General features: G+C 52.5%; 1 protein-coding gene and 1 long non-coding RNA gene across 3 annotated transcripts; both read left to right on the forward strand.

Moving 5' to 3' along the window:
- Nucleotides 1-12: 12 nt before the first annotated feature.
- Nucleotides 13-627, forward strand: LOC134157752 (olfactory receptor-like protein COR9). The gene has a single exon (XM_062607037.1). The coding sequence runs from the start codon at nucleotides 13-15 to the stop codon at nucleotides 625-627; it is 615 nt and encodes a 204-aa protein (XP_062463021.1).
- A 14652-nt stretch (nucleotides 628-15279) lies between these two features.
- LOC134157753 (uncharacterized) lies at nucleotides 15280-16094 on the forward strand. 2 transcript variants are annotated; one of them, XR_009962446.1, is made up of 2 exons: nucleotides 15280-15536; nucleotides 15896-16094. It is a non-coding gene; the product is annotated as an uncharacterized LOC134157753 (long non-coding RNA). The 2 variants fall into 2 exon arrangements; XR_009962447.1 differs by having other exon boundaries at nucleotides 15904-16094.
- Nucleotides 16095-17161: the final 1067 nt, after the last annotated feature.

Raw genomic sequence — 17161 nt, forward strand, 5'->3', positions numbered from 1 at the left:
CTCCTGGCCATGATGGCCTACGACCGGCACGTTGCTATCTGCCAGCCCCTGCTTTATGTGACCATCATCTCCAACCGCGTCTGCTGGCAGCTGATAGCATCGTCCTACGTCTTTGCCTTCCTCAGTGCCATCGTCTACACGTGGTGCACGTTTGGAGGTTCCTTCTGTGGTCCCAACCGCATCGACCACTTCTTCTGTGATGTTGTCCCTGTTCTAAAGCTCGTGTGCTCCGACACCCACAGCAGCGAGATGGTCATCTTTGCCTTTGTCACCATCAACGTGGTGGGCACGAGCATGATCATTTTGCTCTCCTACATCTCTATTCTCTGTACTGTGCTGAGGGTGTGCTCAGCACAGAGCAGGGCCAGAGCCTTCCACACCTGCGCCTCCCATTTGATGGCTGTTTCCTTGTTCTTTGGGACATCATTCTTCATGTACCTACAACCTCCATCTAGCCACAGGAGCCTGGATAAGGTGGCCTCCATCATCTACACAATGGTCACCCCCATGCTCAACCCATTCATCTACAGCCTGAGGAACAAGGAGGTGAAGGGGGCTCTGCTGAAGTGCGGGAGAACATTCTTCAGCCACTGGCAACATAGAAGAGTTTTGTCATCTGGGACATGAACAGTTCATGTGCAGTGTGAAAGCCAATGGGGCACTGAAATATTGAGGTTTTCCACTGATACTCATGACTTTACGGAAGTTCTTTCACAGTTTCTGCACAAAAGTCTATGATAGTACTGAATGAGAAACAGACCCCCAAAATCACACCATTTTTGGAAGGAAACCAAGAGGAGACTGAGCCTCAAAGTTCATTTCACTTCGCAGGCCCGCTCCTAGAAGAAGAAATTACCCTCAATAATCCCAGGCCTCTTTTCCTCACAGGAAACACCAATCAGCTTTATTCATATTTAACATTTGTCATTCATAAATGTGTATTTTCATTGCAAGATTCTTGACCTTGTTCCTCAGCTCCAATAGAATTCCTCACTCTTACCTGGGAGTTCTTTATTAAAGCTGCTGGGGTGGGAGGGAAGAGCAAGTGTAGTTTTACATTTCTTGCTGAAAAAGAGTCAGAGAAAAGGCTTCAAAAGATTGATTGCATTTGTTTGTGCCTTTCAAAGAGAAGAAGCTGGTGGGAATCAAGATCTCAAGCTGCACTGTTGCCTTCGCAAGGCGTGGCGACCTGGTTCAGGAACGGCACGGCGACCAACCCCAGGCCGCTCGGGCCATCAGCTCACAGACACCAGAGTGGTGGACGGCAAATGGTGTTTATTACTTCGCAACACAGCGTTATATACTCTGGGTTTACAGCGTCACTTCCGTCTGCTTACACCACAGGCTACATACTATTGGCTGTTAAACAGGGGGCTCTATCTTGGGGGCTCTATCTTTCCATACAGCACGATATCTTCCAGCCGCCAGGCCCTAACTACCTACATTTCCCCCCTCCCTATGCTTAATAAAACTAGCTGGGTATAACAACAGGATATGGTTTATGCTTTCACACAACATTGAAAACAGTTTCTGCAAACGCAATATATGCTTGAAATAGGGATGCAGAGCGCATCGGGCAAGGCACGTGAAACAAGTGATAGCAGAGAATGACAGGGTATAACTGGGGGTAGACCAAAAATTCTGAACAAGAGCATTCCTAAAGCAACTGTTGGCGTTCTATGAGCATGATGTTAACCTTTCCCAAACGGCTTTTGACAAATGACATCAGCTTATTCAATATACAGGGTCCAAAAATCAATGCTGTCAGGATTGTTATAACCGGCCCTATCAGGGTAGATATTAAGGGGGTTTTTCTAGTCTCTCCCGTAGTTTGGCCATAGTATCTCTCACTATGCCAGTGTGATCGGCATACAGACAACATTCTTCCTTCAGAGCTGCGCATACTCCCCCTTTATGTTTTATATACGGTTTGTGTGGCCCTACTTGAGCAGGGGATCTGGGCTAGATTATATCCCCAACATATGCCAACTAGAGGCTGCCTGGGCCTGCCCCTTTTTTCTGCTGTATGACTCTCTGATAACAGGCTGTATAGCTCTCTGATCCTTCACATCAAGGTCTGGCATGGCATGTGTCCCCACCGCTCCACGCCTGCTGGGTTGCAGCCAACAGCGGAGCTAAAGGTTCTTCTTGGTGGCAAACACAGAGGCCAACCCAGTCTTGCCCTTGATTGTGGTAGCAGGCATTTGGTCAGCCTCAGTCCTTGCACCTTGTTGTCAATGCACAGTTTCACCTGCTTCATCCAGTAACAAGTCGCTACTACAGCAAGGCACACACAAATTTACATTAGCAGAGTAACTATTACAGGGTGCAGCAGCATGTTGAAGATGCTGATGGCAGCGAGGGACTAGCCAAAGAAATTTCTTACCAGTGGAATTCTCCCCCTCTCTTAAATTTGTTTCATCACCTGCTTTATAACACTACCATTGTATTAAAATTTTTCCAGCTTTTGCTTTAGCATTTTCTAGCAGCTACTGCAAATTTGCATACTCTAACATCTCTTTTACAAGGGACAAATCTATATAATACAAGGTGTGGTTTCTTATTAGCGACTGGCTAGTAAATACAGGTGGTTTTATACACAAAATCACAACCTCTAATAATAGCTACTTTACAAGCACACATATTCAGGATGTTACTTTTCAGTTGCCCCCAAGTGATGTTTTGCAGTTATTTGTTCTTTCTCTTCCTCTATCTCATTCTGCTTGGGGTAATCACGGTCAGCTCCTGTAGCTGAGGCATCAGGTTTTTCCATTCGTCTGTCCAGCTCATGGCAAGGCTTCACAAACTTTGCAGGCAGTCACCATGGACCTGTAGGCAGGAGGACACAAATATACCCCCTCCCCCAGGTTATCAGTTCTTCAGTTCTTGAGAAGTAGACAGGTTAGACAGGTTAAGTGCAGCATCATTACTCTCTCTCCCCCCCCCTTTTTTTTTTTTTTTTTTTTTAGTCCCTGCAAAAGCCATCATTACTCCCACTACAGTCCCACGTACAGAACGTGGCACAAGGACCCTGTGGAGACTAACAGCAAACCAGCTCCGAGAAGCATCATTGCAGTGCGAGGTGGCAGGCTCAACCTTAGCGGGCGTCCCCACAGAGGCTCTGCCTCCCCCACATCGTATGAGGCTTGGGCTTTTATACTGACCAAAATGCACACTCATTCCGACACAGGTGGCCAGCCTGTGCTGGAAGAAGCGGCCAGCAGTATCTACAGAGGTCTCCAAGGGTTGACAGAAACCTGGACATACTTATATTTACCAACTTCTAGTACATGAGTATCACAGAGAAACTGTATGGGCTCCCCCTGGCAATTGCAAGAAAAAATCATAACATATACGGCTTGAGTATAAGAGGATTTTAACCCATACGTGGTCACTGTTTGTCAGGCCTCCTTAACTATTTTGAGATCAAGAGCTTCCCACTCTTTACCCCCTGCTGTGTAGTAAACACAGGATATGCAGAGATGTCCATTGCAGAAAATTCCCCAGTAATGATCACATCTTTGGTTACCCGTTGTTACAACTGAGCGTCTCCAGGGCCAGCAAGTCTGAGCAGACCGACCCGGGAGACAAAGAGTCAGGGTCTGGAAGCAGAGGATATAAATCTGGCTCGGATTCAGGGGACTCGGGGGCTGATCCTGCGCCGAACTCGGGGTCTCCGTTGCTCGCAGCTGTGTCTCTCTTATCAGATGTCTCCCGTTCGGTATGTGGCCATCTGCAGACCTGGCTCCTCCGTGACTGAGTTAAAAATTTCCACTCTCGGGCATAGTGGGCTGGAGAGGCTCGCGGTTCCTTTAAATCTCCCGCTAGTGCATGATCCCTATTTTCTACTGCGTGCTTCAAAATGGCGCCCCAATCGATCCGGCGCCGAGGCACCAACCTCTTTCTTTCGGATTCCTCGACATTTATCATGCGTATCCCTTCTAATATACTTTCTCTGTCCTTTTCACAGTCCCTACTTTCGGAACTGGGGTGGTGGGGGAGCAGGGGGTTACACCTCCTCCGCGGCACCTTCTGATGAAGGAGGGGGAGAAAAGGAAGGGGGGGGGGGAAACCCTGTGCTCCCGCGAGTTGGGGGAAACGAGTTGTAATCTTCCCCCGGTTTCAACCGACCGGGGACGTCTGTTCCTAGTTTCTCCGTTGCTACCGCGGCAGTTTTCTTTTCTGCCTTGTATCTTTTTATACAGTTCATTACTTCCCTCCGTGGTTTACCGAGTTTCTTTGCCTTTTTATAATCATTAAGCACTGAGTCAAATAGTTCATCACCAAACTTTCGCCACTCACTCTCCTCAAATATTGTATTAGGATCTGCAAAAAAAATCCCTTAGCCTTCCCTACAGCCACTAGACCTGCTAGCTGCTTTAGAGTCTCAGGCTCAATTCCCCGCTTTTATAGAAAGCACTGTAAAAAGTTCAGGGCTCAGTTCCCCGCTTTTATAAAAAGCACTGTAAAAAGTTCAGGGCTACCTCTCGGTCCATTTTCATGGCCAGCCTTTTCCGGATCGTCTTCTTCTGGGTTGTCCTGTAACCTCGGTCTCCGGATCGGCCTCCTGACGCAGCAGTGTCTGGTTCGCCCCAGCGGCGGATTCTTTCGGTCAGTCCAAGCACCCGGGTCCGTCACGCCACCGCAGCAGCATTGCCCGCGCTTCCCGGCCGCTGCCGCTGGCGCCGCTCACTCGCCGTTCCGGGTCCCCGCTAGTCGGGGCCTTGTATCCGGGTCCCTGCTAACCGGGGCCCTGTATCCGGGTCCCCGCTAGTCGGGGCCCTGTAATCCGGGTCCCCAGCGACCAGGGCCCTGTAGTCCGCGTCCCTGTTCGGGCACCATTTGTAAGCGGCGAGGAGAAGCAGACAGGCCAACCCAATATGGGTGATAAGCAACTTCTATCTTATTTGTGACGCAGTTCACACATATATAGGAGTGGTATTCAGCCACTCCTTCTTGGCATAACAGTATTGGTTAGCCCCCACAGCTTCCTCCACATTCTCCTCCCAGGTCCGGTCTCTGTCCACCTGTGGGGGCCACCCCCTGCCTTGCTTGCACAGTCCTCCAGAACTCTATGGTCCTGCTCTTAGAGTCATTCTGCAACACCCACAGCTCAGGAAGGCCGCATATTTCCCTTTTCCAAATGTCCCTAACAAGCAGTGCAATCCCCTGGGAAGGCTCCTGGCAGCAGGGAAAGCACAGGGCCAGGATCCTATAGAAGAAAAGCCATCCTTCATGCTGCACTGCAGCCCCCGTGCTAATCCTAGGAGCTGGGCCAGTTCCTGCTGCCTGATGGGCACATGAGGTCAATATCCCAAACCCACTAATCTGGGGAGGTTTTGTGCATGGAGGGGAAGCATTCCGTGAGAAACCCCCTCGGCGTATCTGCGTCATTCCTGCTGATGCTCTATAGGGACATCATTGTCCCCAGCCCTTCCCAGGGACCTCGATGCAAACCACGCCGTCCCCAGCCCTGCCACCACGGGCACAACCGTTTTACAGTATCACACAGTATCACAGTATGCTAGAGATTGGAAGGGACCTCGAAAGATCATCTAGTCCAATCCCCCTGCCGGAGCAGGAACACCTAGATAATGTTACACAGGAATGTGTCCAGGCGGGTTTTGAATGTCTCCAGGGAAGGAGACTCCACAACCTCCCTGGGCAGCCTGTTCCAGTGTTCCGTCACCCTCACTGAGAAGAAGTTTCTTCTCAAGTTTAAGTGGAACCTCTTGTGTTCCAGTTTGCACCCATTACCCCTTGTCCTATCATTGTTTGCCACTGAGTAGAGCCTGGCTCCATCCTCGTGACACTCCCCCTTTATATATTTATAGACACTTATAAGGTCACCCCTCAGTCTCCTCTTCTCCAAACTATAGAGACCCAGCTCCCTCAGTCTTTCCTCATAAGGGAGATGCTCCACTCCCTTCATCATCTTCTTTGCCCTGCGCTGGACTCTCTCCAGCAGCTCCCTGTCCTTCTTGATCTGAGGGACCCAGAACTGGACACAATATTCCAGATGGGGTCTCACCAGGGCAGAGTAGAGGGGAAGGAGGACCTCTCTCGACCTACTAACCACCCCCCTTCTAATACACCCCAGGATGCCATTGGCCTTCTTGGCCACAAGGGCACAGTGTTGGCTCATGGTCATCCTGTCGTCCACTAGGACCCCCAGGTCCCTCTCCCCTACACTGCTCTCTAACAGGTCGTTCCCCAACCTAGACTGGAACCTGGGGTTGTTCCTGCCCAGATGCAGGACTCTACGCTTTCCCTTGTTATATTTCATCCAGTTATTCCCTGCCCAACTCTCCAGCCTGTCCAGGTCTCGCTGGATGGCAGCACAGCCTTCTGGCGTGTCAGCCACTCCTCCCAGATTAGTGTCATCAGCAAACTTGCTGATAGTACACTCAATTCCCTCATCTAAATCGTTGATGAATATATTAAATAATACCGGTCCCAGTACTGACCCTTGAGGCACTCCACTGGTTACAGGCTCTCTCCTTCAGCCAGTTCACAGTCCACCTCACTACCTGATCATCCAGTCCACACTTCCTCAATTTAGCCGTGAGGATGCTGTGGGAGACTGAAAGCCAGAAAGCAAAGCTGTGCCAAGGAGCTGTAGCTGAGCAGGCTGGTTTGAGGCCATTGCCTGCAGAAAATCACTCCAGGGGAGGGAGGGTTTTCCTGAATCAGGAAGGGTGACGAGGGCACAGGACCAGGGCCGAGTTTTTCTCAGGATTTTCTTTTAGGTGGCAGAGAAATCTGACAGATCCAGAAAGGAGCTGGTAAAACAAATAGGTGTGTCCGGCAGCAAAAGGGCCGTAGCTCTAGCAATGGGACAGGCCCTGCTGACAAGAGGCTGCACAAAGGACCTTCTTTTAGAGATGAAAAGCAGTTTATGAGCTGGCAGGGCTCCCTGGGAAGGCGCTGGGGCTGCCAGCGTGGCCCTGGGAGGCAGGAGCTAAAAAGCCAGGATGGGGGGAACAGAGAATCCTAGAATCACAGAACAGTTTGGGTTGGAAAGGACCTTAAGATCATCCAGTTCCAAACCCCCTGCTATGGGCACGGACACTTCACGCTAACCTGGTGCCTGCAGCATCCCCTGGGGCTGGAGCTGCAGTGCATTTCTGGGAGGCCCATGGAAATGGGGTGTCATACAGGGGCTGCTCCCCAGGGCATGGGAGGGTCCCCAAAGGGATGGTTTATTTTGGGGATCCCCCCAAGCTCTGCTTACCAGGATGTTGTGTTTCTGGTGTCACCATTTCCACTTGCAGCCTGGGGCTAATGCTTGCTAGCTTATAGAGGTGTCCAAAGGCTTGAATGGCCTGAGCTGGATGCCACCCTCAAATCCCATCCCAGGCACCTGCAAAGGGAGAGGCAAAATGCTGTGCAGCCACTCAGAAAGCCCTGAAGGCAGTGCCCAAAGCAAGACCATGAATAACAGGTGTTGACCAAGACCTGACCATTACACTGCATCTAGGGGTGCAGCATCCCCCAAGAGCCACAGGCCCCTGTCTTGCCTTCCTCCTCCTGTGTCCCCTGCAGAAAGTGGGGTCTGGCTCAGCAAAACCTCCTGGGACATCCAACCCAACACAGGAGGTGTATGTGAGCCAGAAGCTCGGCTGAGCCACCGGAGGAGATCAGAGGGACGAGCTGCACGGTGGCGAGGGCAGAGCAAGGCTGGGGGAGCCAGCAGCTCGATGTCAGGGGACTGGTGGTGGGACACAAAACCCAGCTTCTGCCCAGAGACATTGTCCCCTGGTGCAGTGCTGTGTTTTGACTTTCAGCTCGGGAACGGAGCTGATAAAAGCGATGTTTTGGTTTGGCCAAGGACTTTGTGAGCCTCATGCTCTGCCAGGGAGGAGGGGGAGCCAGGAGGAAGCAGAGACAGGACACCTGACCCAAACTGACCAAAGAGGTATTCCATACCACAGCACGTCATGCCCAGGATGTAAAGTTAGCCGGAAGGGCTGGGAGACTGCAGGGTTGGAAGAGGTATCGGTCAGAGCTTGGTCGGGCTGGGGGGGGCAGTTGAGATGATGTATTCTCTTCCCTTGTTATTTCCTTCATCATTATTATCATTGGTGGTAGCAGTAGTGATCTGTGTTATACCTTAGTTACTAAACTGTTCTTATCTCAACCCGTGGGAGTTGCATTCTTTTCGATTTTCCTCTCCGTCCCTGCGAACGAATTACCTGACTGGGTTTAAACCACGACAGTTCTTTTTGGCGCCCAACGTGGGGCACGAAGGGTTGAGATAACCAGATCTGACTGGATTAATAGTCACTGGTCACAATGCTGATTTATTGGCTCTCAGAGTTGTTTCGCTTGATCTCACAGCTTCAGACCGTTGTAACCGTAGAGCCGGTATTTGCTGTGTTAGTGTTTATCAAGTATGGGGCCTGGGCTAAGGTTCTTGTCTCACTGTGCTTTATGGCAATGGCTTGTAATACGGGCGGGCCCCAGCAGCAGGGCGGGACGGACGTGGCCGTGGACTTGTACCTGGCCGTCCGGCTGCTCTTCACCGTCCTGGCTCTCACCCTACTCTCCATCTTCGTGAGGCTGCGGGGAGCCGAGGGGGAGCGGCCCCGGGAGCCGGCGGCAGCCGAACGGGAAAGCGGCCCCGGCAGCGGCGGCCGGGGCCGGAGGCCGCGAGGGGACGGCTGCCGGTGGAGGAGGTCGGGGCGGTCGAAGAGCAGAAGGAGGCGGCTGCCGAGCAGCGGGAGAAGGCGGCGGAGGAGCCGAGCCCCGCGGAGGAGCCCAGCCCTGCGACGGCCGAGAGCATTTCCCGGCAGCCGCCCGCCGAGCCCCAGGAGGACGCAGGAGACCACGCAGCATTTCCCAGCAAGGCAGAGGGGGAAGAGCTGGACTCAGGAAAAGAGAAGCTGCTGGGAGAGCCGGCAAGCACAGCAGCTGGCCCCAGTGACCACAGCAGCTACACCAGCCCCTACAGCAGCATCAACTGAGAGTTCTGAAGGATTTGAATGGGCTTTGGGTATCCTTGGGACCTGCCTGCTGATTGTGATGGGGATCAGCATGTTGGCACACACACAGACTGTGTTCTACCCACAACCATTTTGTCTGATCTCAGAAGTTAAGCAGAGTCAGGTTTGGGTCTTGTCTGGGGTTAGACGACAATACAGGGGGACCAAGAGGTTTTCCCCAAGGCTGGACAGTCATGAGTGGCAGGTTGTGTGGGACAGTATGGGCAAGTATCTAGTCCACTGGGCCCCTCCAGTGCTTTGGAAGCATTGGAGATGGAAGGCAGCTGTATGGAGTCCCCAGCAACAAGCTGCAGAAGCTGCTGAAGGGGACAGTGAATTATTTTGAGCCTGGTGGGCCCATGGCACTTCAGGCCATCAGGGCAGAGATGCAAAAGAGATGGACCTCGAGGGGTCTTAGCAATGGACACTATTGCCCAGGATATTCACGAGTGTGAACACTGCACACAGTCTCTCCTGCTCTGGAAGACTGTTACAAGAGATGGAGCCTGACATCATGGACCAGATGGACTCAGCAGCTTTATAGGGACTGGTCCATGCACTAAGATAAGAGTGCACTGAGATAAGAGTGATGGTATATTGAAAATGTGGGATCTGAGCAACGTGAACACAGGAGGTGATATGTCCTGGGTTCAGCAGTAGCAGTCATTTTTTCCCCTTCTTGGTAGCTGGTGCAGTGCTGTGTTTTGACTTTCAGCGGGAACGGACCGATGTTTTGGTTTGGCCAAGGACTTTGTGAGATGCTCTGCCAGGGAGGAGGGGGAGCCAGGAGGAAGCAGAGACAGGGAGCCAAAAGCTACCACAGCACGCATGCCCGAGTTGGCTGGGAGGGCAGGGTTGGAAGAGAGCAAGCTTGGTCGGGCTGGGGGGGGCGGTTATCGGTCGGCTGGTGGTGAGATGATGTATTCTCTTCCCTTGTTATTTCCTTCATCATTATTATCATTGGTGGTAGCAGTAGTGATTTGCTTAGTTACTAAACTGTTCTTATCTCAACCTGTGGGAGTTGCATTCTCGATGCCGGGGGACTGGTGGTGGGACACAAAAACCAGCTTCTGCCCAGAGACATTCACGCTCCGGTTGAGTTTTGCTGCAGATGAGGGCTCCCCAGGACTGAACTGAAGCACTCCCAAGCTGGGGCTGAGCTGCAGTCGTCTCTTTTAACTTATCCAAGACTAAGAAAAGATTAGTTTGTAATTAAAGCCATGGATCAGCACTGACAACAGCATGACTCTGCATGCAGCCACCTCACACCACATGAACACGCCCGCAGCTGACTGTGGACAAGGGGAGCCCAAACCTCACAAGCAAGCAAATCTCTGTTTAGGGCTAGCCTGGGACCTTAAGGGGTATTTGGGAGAACAAGCAAGTGGTGACGCCTCTCCCCTCTGGATCTGGCAGCCAGAGTGCTGACCAGAGCATGGTGCTTCCCAACACTATGAGGTGCTACATGGGCAACTATAAGAAAGCTGCAGAAACCAAAACAGGAGAGCACAGGCACCTTATGGGTGCAGCAGGGATGTGCTTCCCCAGCAGCCTCATGGAAAGGGCAATGTAAAACTCAGAAGCAATGTTAAGACAATCACTTGTAGTTTACGCCTCTGCGAGGGAAGCAATCGCTACCCTGGTCTCCTTTAGCTCAAGCCAGGCTGAAGTCTTGCTAAGCCAGGTCAGACTGTGCAGTTCTCAGAAAGCACAGGAGGAAAAGCCTTAAAAGCAGAAGAGCCAAAGGCTGCCTTGGGCAGCCCGTGCTGCTGTCACGGCTGCGTCCTTCAGGGCAGTAAATGGCTGCTGGGGCACCCATCTGCTGGGAGCCACATCCTAAGACTGGGAAGGAGCTGGACACAGAGCCAGGTAAAGCTGATACAGAGGGTTGACCATTGTACAGGGGGGTAGTACAGGGGAGTTGTACAAGGGGGTTAGAGGAATTTGTTTAAACAAAAGGAGTGTTGTAAATGCCTGCTAAGCGGAACAGAGACCTCCGGTCCTGTTAATAAGCAGACGCCTGAATCTACTGATAAAGGGGAGAAGCAGAGGATTTACGGCTGGGACACTGATCAAACTCTACTGATAAAGGGGAGAAGTAGAGGATTTACGGCTGGGACACTGACCAAACTCTAAGGCCACACATAAAAACTAAAAAGGTGAAAAGTGCAAGGAGAGGAAGACTCATTTACTTCATCTTGAAGACCCCTACCCACAGGAGGAAGACTCAGTTACTTCATCTTGAGACCCCTGCCCATGACCAGAGGGGGCGATGCGCAGGCGCAGAGGACCTTCTGGCTCATTATAATACGAAGCGGGGATAGGACATGAATATGTATAGGCGTGTTGTGCAACCTTATGAATATATATAACTTTAGAGGATAAATGTAGAGGGAAACAACACTGAGGTACGCATGACTTTGAGGAATTATCCCCGTGCGTCTCAGCGCTGAATAAAAGCATACCTACTTTACAACTTTTAACGAGTTGTGGAGTCAATCCGCGCATCAAAGCCAGCACTGCCGCTCAGCACTGCACTGGTGAGGAGTAGCCCGCTGCTTTCTAGGGCGATTCAAAAGCAGGGAAAGAAAGCTCCTCTTGCTCAGGAGCCCAGGAATAAGACACGTATTGCAAAGGGCAGAGCAGTCCCAGCAATGACACACAAGGGGGCTGCAACTCGGAGGAGCTGCGGAGCTGCTTTTAGAATCAAAGAATCAAGCAGGTTGGAAGAGACCTTTAAGATCATCAAGTCCAGTCATCCCCCAGCACTGCCAAGGTCACCACTAACCCATGTCACTGAGGACCTCGTCTACGCGCTGTGTGAACACTTGCAGGGACGGTGACTCCAGCACTGCCCTGGGCAGCCTCTTCCAATGCCTGAGCACCCTTTTGGCGTCGCAATCGTTCCTAACGTCCAATGTAAACCTCCTCTGGCACAGCCCTGGAGCTGGCTGCTCTCCGGCTGAGCACGCTCAGAGCCCAGGAGCCCGGCAGACGCCCGCTCCCTGCAGCGTGGCCGGAGCCGGGAATGCAGCGTGTGCCCAGCGCCGCGGGGCCGCAGCCGCTCCGGGGCCGGGCAGCCCCGGATGCCCCCCTTGTCGCTGTACCAAGAACAGGCACTTCCTGGTCCCCACGACGGGACTCGCTGTTCCCGGTGCTTGGCTGCCTGGCGAGGGCTCCGGAGCTGCGTGAGCAACGAGCTGGGAGGGAAACGGCTCGGGTTTATACGGTTCATTCAGTGCTGTGTGTTGTCAGAAATTCCCTTGCAAAGAATTGAAGGTGAAAGTGTTGGCAAGTCTGTCCATACAGCTTAAAATACTCTGGTCGAGGTGAAGGGAAGGGGAAAGAGGAATTCCGCTAGAGGGTGCCTCTTCTCCTCAAAGCAACTGCACTTGGAAGGGTCCTGGAAACACTCTTGGAACACTGGAAACAAGAGCCCATTACTAGTTGCTCCAGTTGGTTTGCTCTGCTCAGCTGCATATTTCATCGTCACACATAGGGGACAGCAAGAAGCTGCTGCGTGTTAGGCTTTTCTCTTAACGTTATGCAAGATTCTGGTACCCAGAAATGATCTTGAACTGCTTCCTGGCAGCAGCATCTTTCTGTTTTCCTCCAGAGCACGTTGCTTGGTGCTCACATGAGATGTTAATCACTGCTCACTAGGGCTGTGATAAATGAAAGGTGGTAAAAGCTGGCGCTTCTTGAGAAATGCAGCTCCTGCTTCAGAATAAGTGGGCAAGTGCTGATGCATTGTGTTGGGAAAGTGATGCCAATGGATCCGGAAACAAAACACAAGTCCCATATTTTCACCCTGCCTGACAAACCATCCAGGTGTATTCAGTTGTCCTGAGACGGAGACAAGCTGGCACTGCAGCTGATACGAGTCACTGGTGGTAAGAGTTACGGAGAGGTTTGATCTCTGCACATCCAACAGATAAAAATGGAGAGAGGTTTTAAAAGCACAAGTTGTACTTTGCTGGGCTTGCCTTTGTGGTGGTTGGGAAGTGCTGGTCCTGCACCCTGCTTGCCTGTGTGTCTCCTGGGGCTTCACGCTCAGTGCTGCAGGGATGGGTGGTTAAAGATAGGCTGTGCTGCAGAATGCTGATAATAGAGACAGACAAGTGGGAGAAAAGAAGAGGAGAGGACACACTCTTAGGTGAGAAAAGAATAAGGATGTCCTCCTTGGACATCTTCCTGCCACCCAAAAGCAGGTTGATTCTTTTTGGGAATAGAAATGGAAGTACCTAGGCAAAGAGATAGGGTTCAAATCTCTTGCCTTAGTGAAGCAGTTAAACTGAGAATGGATTTCAGGCTTTTAACTGCAGTTCTGCCCAAAGTTCTTGAGCCTTTAGTAAAGGAGTGAATTTAATACAGAATGGTTCCCCATGTGATTTGACAGCATCACGTGGCACATCGGTGATGAGTTGCTGCAGCATTTTCAAAGGAAGTTCAGGAATAAAAGATAACAATTTTTGTGCTATTTCTCTCTGCAGTAAGCAGCAAGAAACCTCCTCTTTGTCCACTGCTCTGAGGAGCAGGTTTTATCCTTTCTAGAGCGGTTCTCATTGAGATGATCTTTGTGTGAAATTTTCTACCTTTCTCTTCCTCAGTGTCCCCTTGCGGCCGATGTGAGCTGTGCTTCCAAATGTGCTGCAGGCGGGGAGCAGCAGCAGGAGTCCTGCAACGGAGGAGCAGTGGTTGGTGGGGTTTGAGGAGCAGTCACGTCCCAAGCAGAAGAGGTGTGCGCTGAAAACGGGTGAGGGCAAAGGACCGTGAAAAGCTGAGGCTGGTGACCAAGGATGGTGAGGCCACGATGTTCTCCAGGGCTAGTGTATCGGCTCCTGACCTTTCAGGCAGGTCCCAGTGCCTAAAGGAAGAGTTTCTCTGGGACTTGACTGAGTGGCCACTCCTCAGACAGCTGCAGCAGCTGATAGAGGTGGATTACAAACTGCTCGTCCCAGTACATGAGCAATTTTGGGTTAGGGTCAGCATTAGGGTTAGGAGTTAAGTTTAGGGTTAGTGTTAGAGTTAAGGTTAGGGGGTTTAGAGTTAGGTTTAGGCTTAGGGTTTGGGTTAGGGGTAGGGCTATGGTTAGGGGTAGCTTTAGCATTAGGCTTAGGGGTCACGTTTAGTGTTCGGGTTAAGGGCAGGGATTGGGTTAGTGTTAGGTTTAGACTTGGGGGTTAGGGTTATGTTTAGTGTTCTGGTTAGGATTAAGTTTAGGAGCTAGGGATAGGTTTAGGGGGTTGGGTAAAGGTTAGACTTAGGGATTAGGTTTTCGGTTAGGTTGAGTTTTAGGGTTAGGTGTAGAGTTAGGTTTAGGATTACAGGTTTGGGTTAGGTTTAGCAGTGAGGTTTAAAAGTTTGGCTGCTCCATCGCACCCAGTTTTCACCCCCATGGTGGCACTCGGTGGTGGGGCAGCCACCCTGGCCCTGGCTGTTCGCTGTCATCTGATCTCAGAGGTGTCCTCAGAGCATCCCCAGGGGTTCCCTGCTGCCTGGCCCTGGGCTGGGCTGGCCTGGAGAATCCTCACGGCAAACACCGACTCCATACAAAGCCCAGTGTCCATGTGACAGCCACCGGAAGGGCTCCAGCTCTCAAACTCAGCTCCTGCACTTGGAATCCAAAACATGAATCAGCTCTCAAACTCCATCAACTCAGCTTGGTTACCGGATGGGTCATTGCTCCTCCTCGAGCTTTTGCTCTCAAAGTAAGCTTCTTGATACCTAGTAAGTGTGGCACAGCTGGTGGAAACACCAAGCAGTGCATCGCACCCACTCACAGGTTGGTGTCACTGAACTAACCCGGCACTGGCAGCAGGATCTACAAGCTCTGTTTCATTTCTCACATCCATAGATGGGGAATGGAGAAGCAGGAAGAACCATGCCAGTTAAGCGGTTTCCAGCAAGGCACTTCTGTAAAGCAGTTTTAATACAGTACAATTGTGATCATGGAATTCACCTCCGTGACCAAAGTGTTTGGTGGTTGTACGTAAGAAGCAGCTACTTGGCCACAGACAGAGCAGAATCCAGTACCATGCTTTTAGTATTACTGTAGGGATGACCCAGAGCAGAGTTTCTGTCTCTCCGCTGTCCTTTCCAGCACGTTTTTGCAGTCCTGCACTGAAATTGCCACTGCTCAAAGCAGAAGCAAAGTGGAGGAAAACCAGTGAAATAATAATAATAAAGAGCAATAATAATAATAATAATAATAATAACTGTTGTTCGACCACACAGCTGTGTTTGAACAGGGGAAGCCAGTACCCACAAGCAGAGGATGCTGGAAAACAGGAAAAGAGCATTCCTGTCCTCCAGGGAGCCAAGGTGGGAAGGTCCCTAAGGCAGAGGAGCGTGGGGGCTGACTGTCCGCTGCGGGACTGTACCAGCTCGAGGCACCTTCCCATTGCCCAGCGACATCTCCTATTCTTACCTCTGCGTGCAGGGTCCTGCATTCGTGGCATTCCCACGTGGTGGCGAGACACCAGGAGAGGATGAGGAGAGCCCAGAGCACAAGCTGAGGCTTTGCCCTTCGCAGTACTCATATGTGCAAAGGTGAGTGTGGACCAGCTTCAGGACAGACGCGGGCCAGCTGGGGGCTGATGGCCCAGCCGGGGGTGGGGGAAGCCCGTTTCTGGGGTGGTGAGGAGGAGTCCCTCGTGTAAGGATCTCCAAGCATAGCCCTTGCCCAGCACTGCCCTTTCTTGCTTTGACTTCCTCCAACCCCTGGGCCAAGGGGGGCTTCTCCTGACAGCTCTCATGGTGTGGAGCGCTGCAGGCTGGGGTCGCATCCCAGGCACCATGGATCTGATCTCTCCAGCCAGAAGCGGATCTCACCACGTGTGTCCCGAGCAGGCCTGTAGTGTTGCTCTGCACCTCTCTCTGCACGCAGGGCTACAGAGCTTTCTATTCAGTTCCTCAGCTCTGGGGAGCAGATCCGGTGCCCAACGGCGGGATCCAGGAAAACCTCTGAGGCACAGAGGCTCCCAAGATCGATGTCCAGCAAAAGCCTCCTCCAGGAGCACAAGCAGCAGCAGCGCCGGCCAGCCAGGCTGTTACCGGCCGTGCTTCCGTCTGATCAGCAAAGAGCTCTATGCAAAGCGCTGTGTCTGACACCGGGGGTCTTTCCGTGGTGGCTGTGAAATACGCACCCAGCAGGGGGTGAGCTTTGGTGGGGCAGGGCAAGGCCACTGCAGGACAGAGGAGTTTCAGTCCTACTGAAGGGCAGCCCTCTCGCAAGGCTTTGCTATGGCAGCTCGGCTGCAGCCCTGCTCTCGGTGGTCCCTGCACCCTCTGGTCTCTGGCAGTGTGCCCTGCCATGGCTGCACAGCTCTGCTGGGGAGGGTGGAGAGGAGAGGAGGGAAGAGGAGAAGGAAGCACAGTGCTGGGCGCCCAGGGCAACAGAGCTGCCAGGGCAGCACCCGGGGGCCTGTAGAGCCAGGGCCCTGGACCTGGAGGCCAGCTCTGTCAGAGGTGCACCGAGCAGTGCCCCGGGGACAACGAAAGCCTAGGCAGGAAGCGTGCCTGGGCAGAGGGAAGCTATGGGGGGCAGCTTTTCGGTTGGGTAGCTTGGCTCTGCCAAAGCTCTGCTCAGGTTCCTGAGCCTTTGCTTTGAGACTTGCTGGTTAGAACGGCAGCGGGGAGCTGGGGGGACATGGGGACACGTTCCTCCCTTAAAGGACACAAAAGTTGTTCCAGCTGCTATGTCTCGAACTGAGGCACCAACAGAGGCACCTTCCAAGGGAAGGCCCTGTGTTGAAGCACCCTCAGGAAGGATGAAGTGCGTGTGAAGGGGGGGCTGTAGGGTAGGAGGATGCTTCATCCTCAGCTGGAAACTTGGACAGCAACGCCAGACGCTTTCTGGGATGTTCAAGTGTTTAATAGGAGGAAGGTTTGCGGGTGAAAAATGGAGCCCCCTGGTCACGCAGGGTCAGCGAGTGGCCCTGCTGCTGGCCCGGCTCCTTCGGCCACTGCTGGTGTCACCTTCGAGCGTCACTGGCGGGGCAGCTTCTTGGCAGGTGCAGCGGAGTCTTGAGAGCTGCGGGTCTTCCTCTTGCGCGCGCGGTGGGGCCTGCGCTTGGAGCGGGCCCTGCCCCGGAGGGGAGCAGAGGCCCCGGGCACAGCCTGCCCTGGCTCCTGCTGCGCATCTTCCTGCTGCGCTGGGGTGGGAGCGGGGACGC

Source organism: Pezoporus occidentalis, unplaced genomic scaffold (genome assembly GCF_034315485.1).
Source record: "Pezoporus occidentalis ecotype Australia unplaced genomic scaffold, CSIRO_AGI_Poc_V1 ctg991, whole genome shotgun sequence".
Taxonomy (NCBI): Eukaryota; Metazoa; Chordata; class Aves; order Psittaciformes; family Psittacidae; genus Pezoporus; species Pezoporus occidentalis.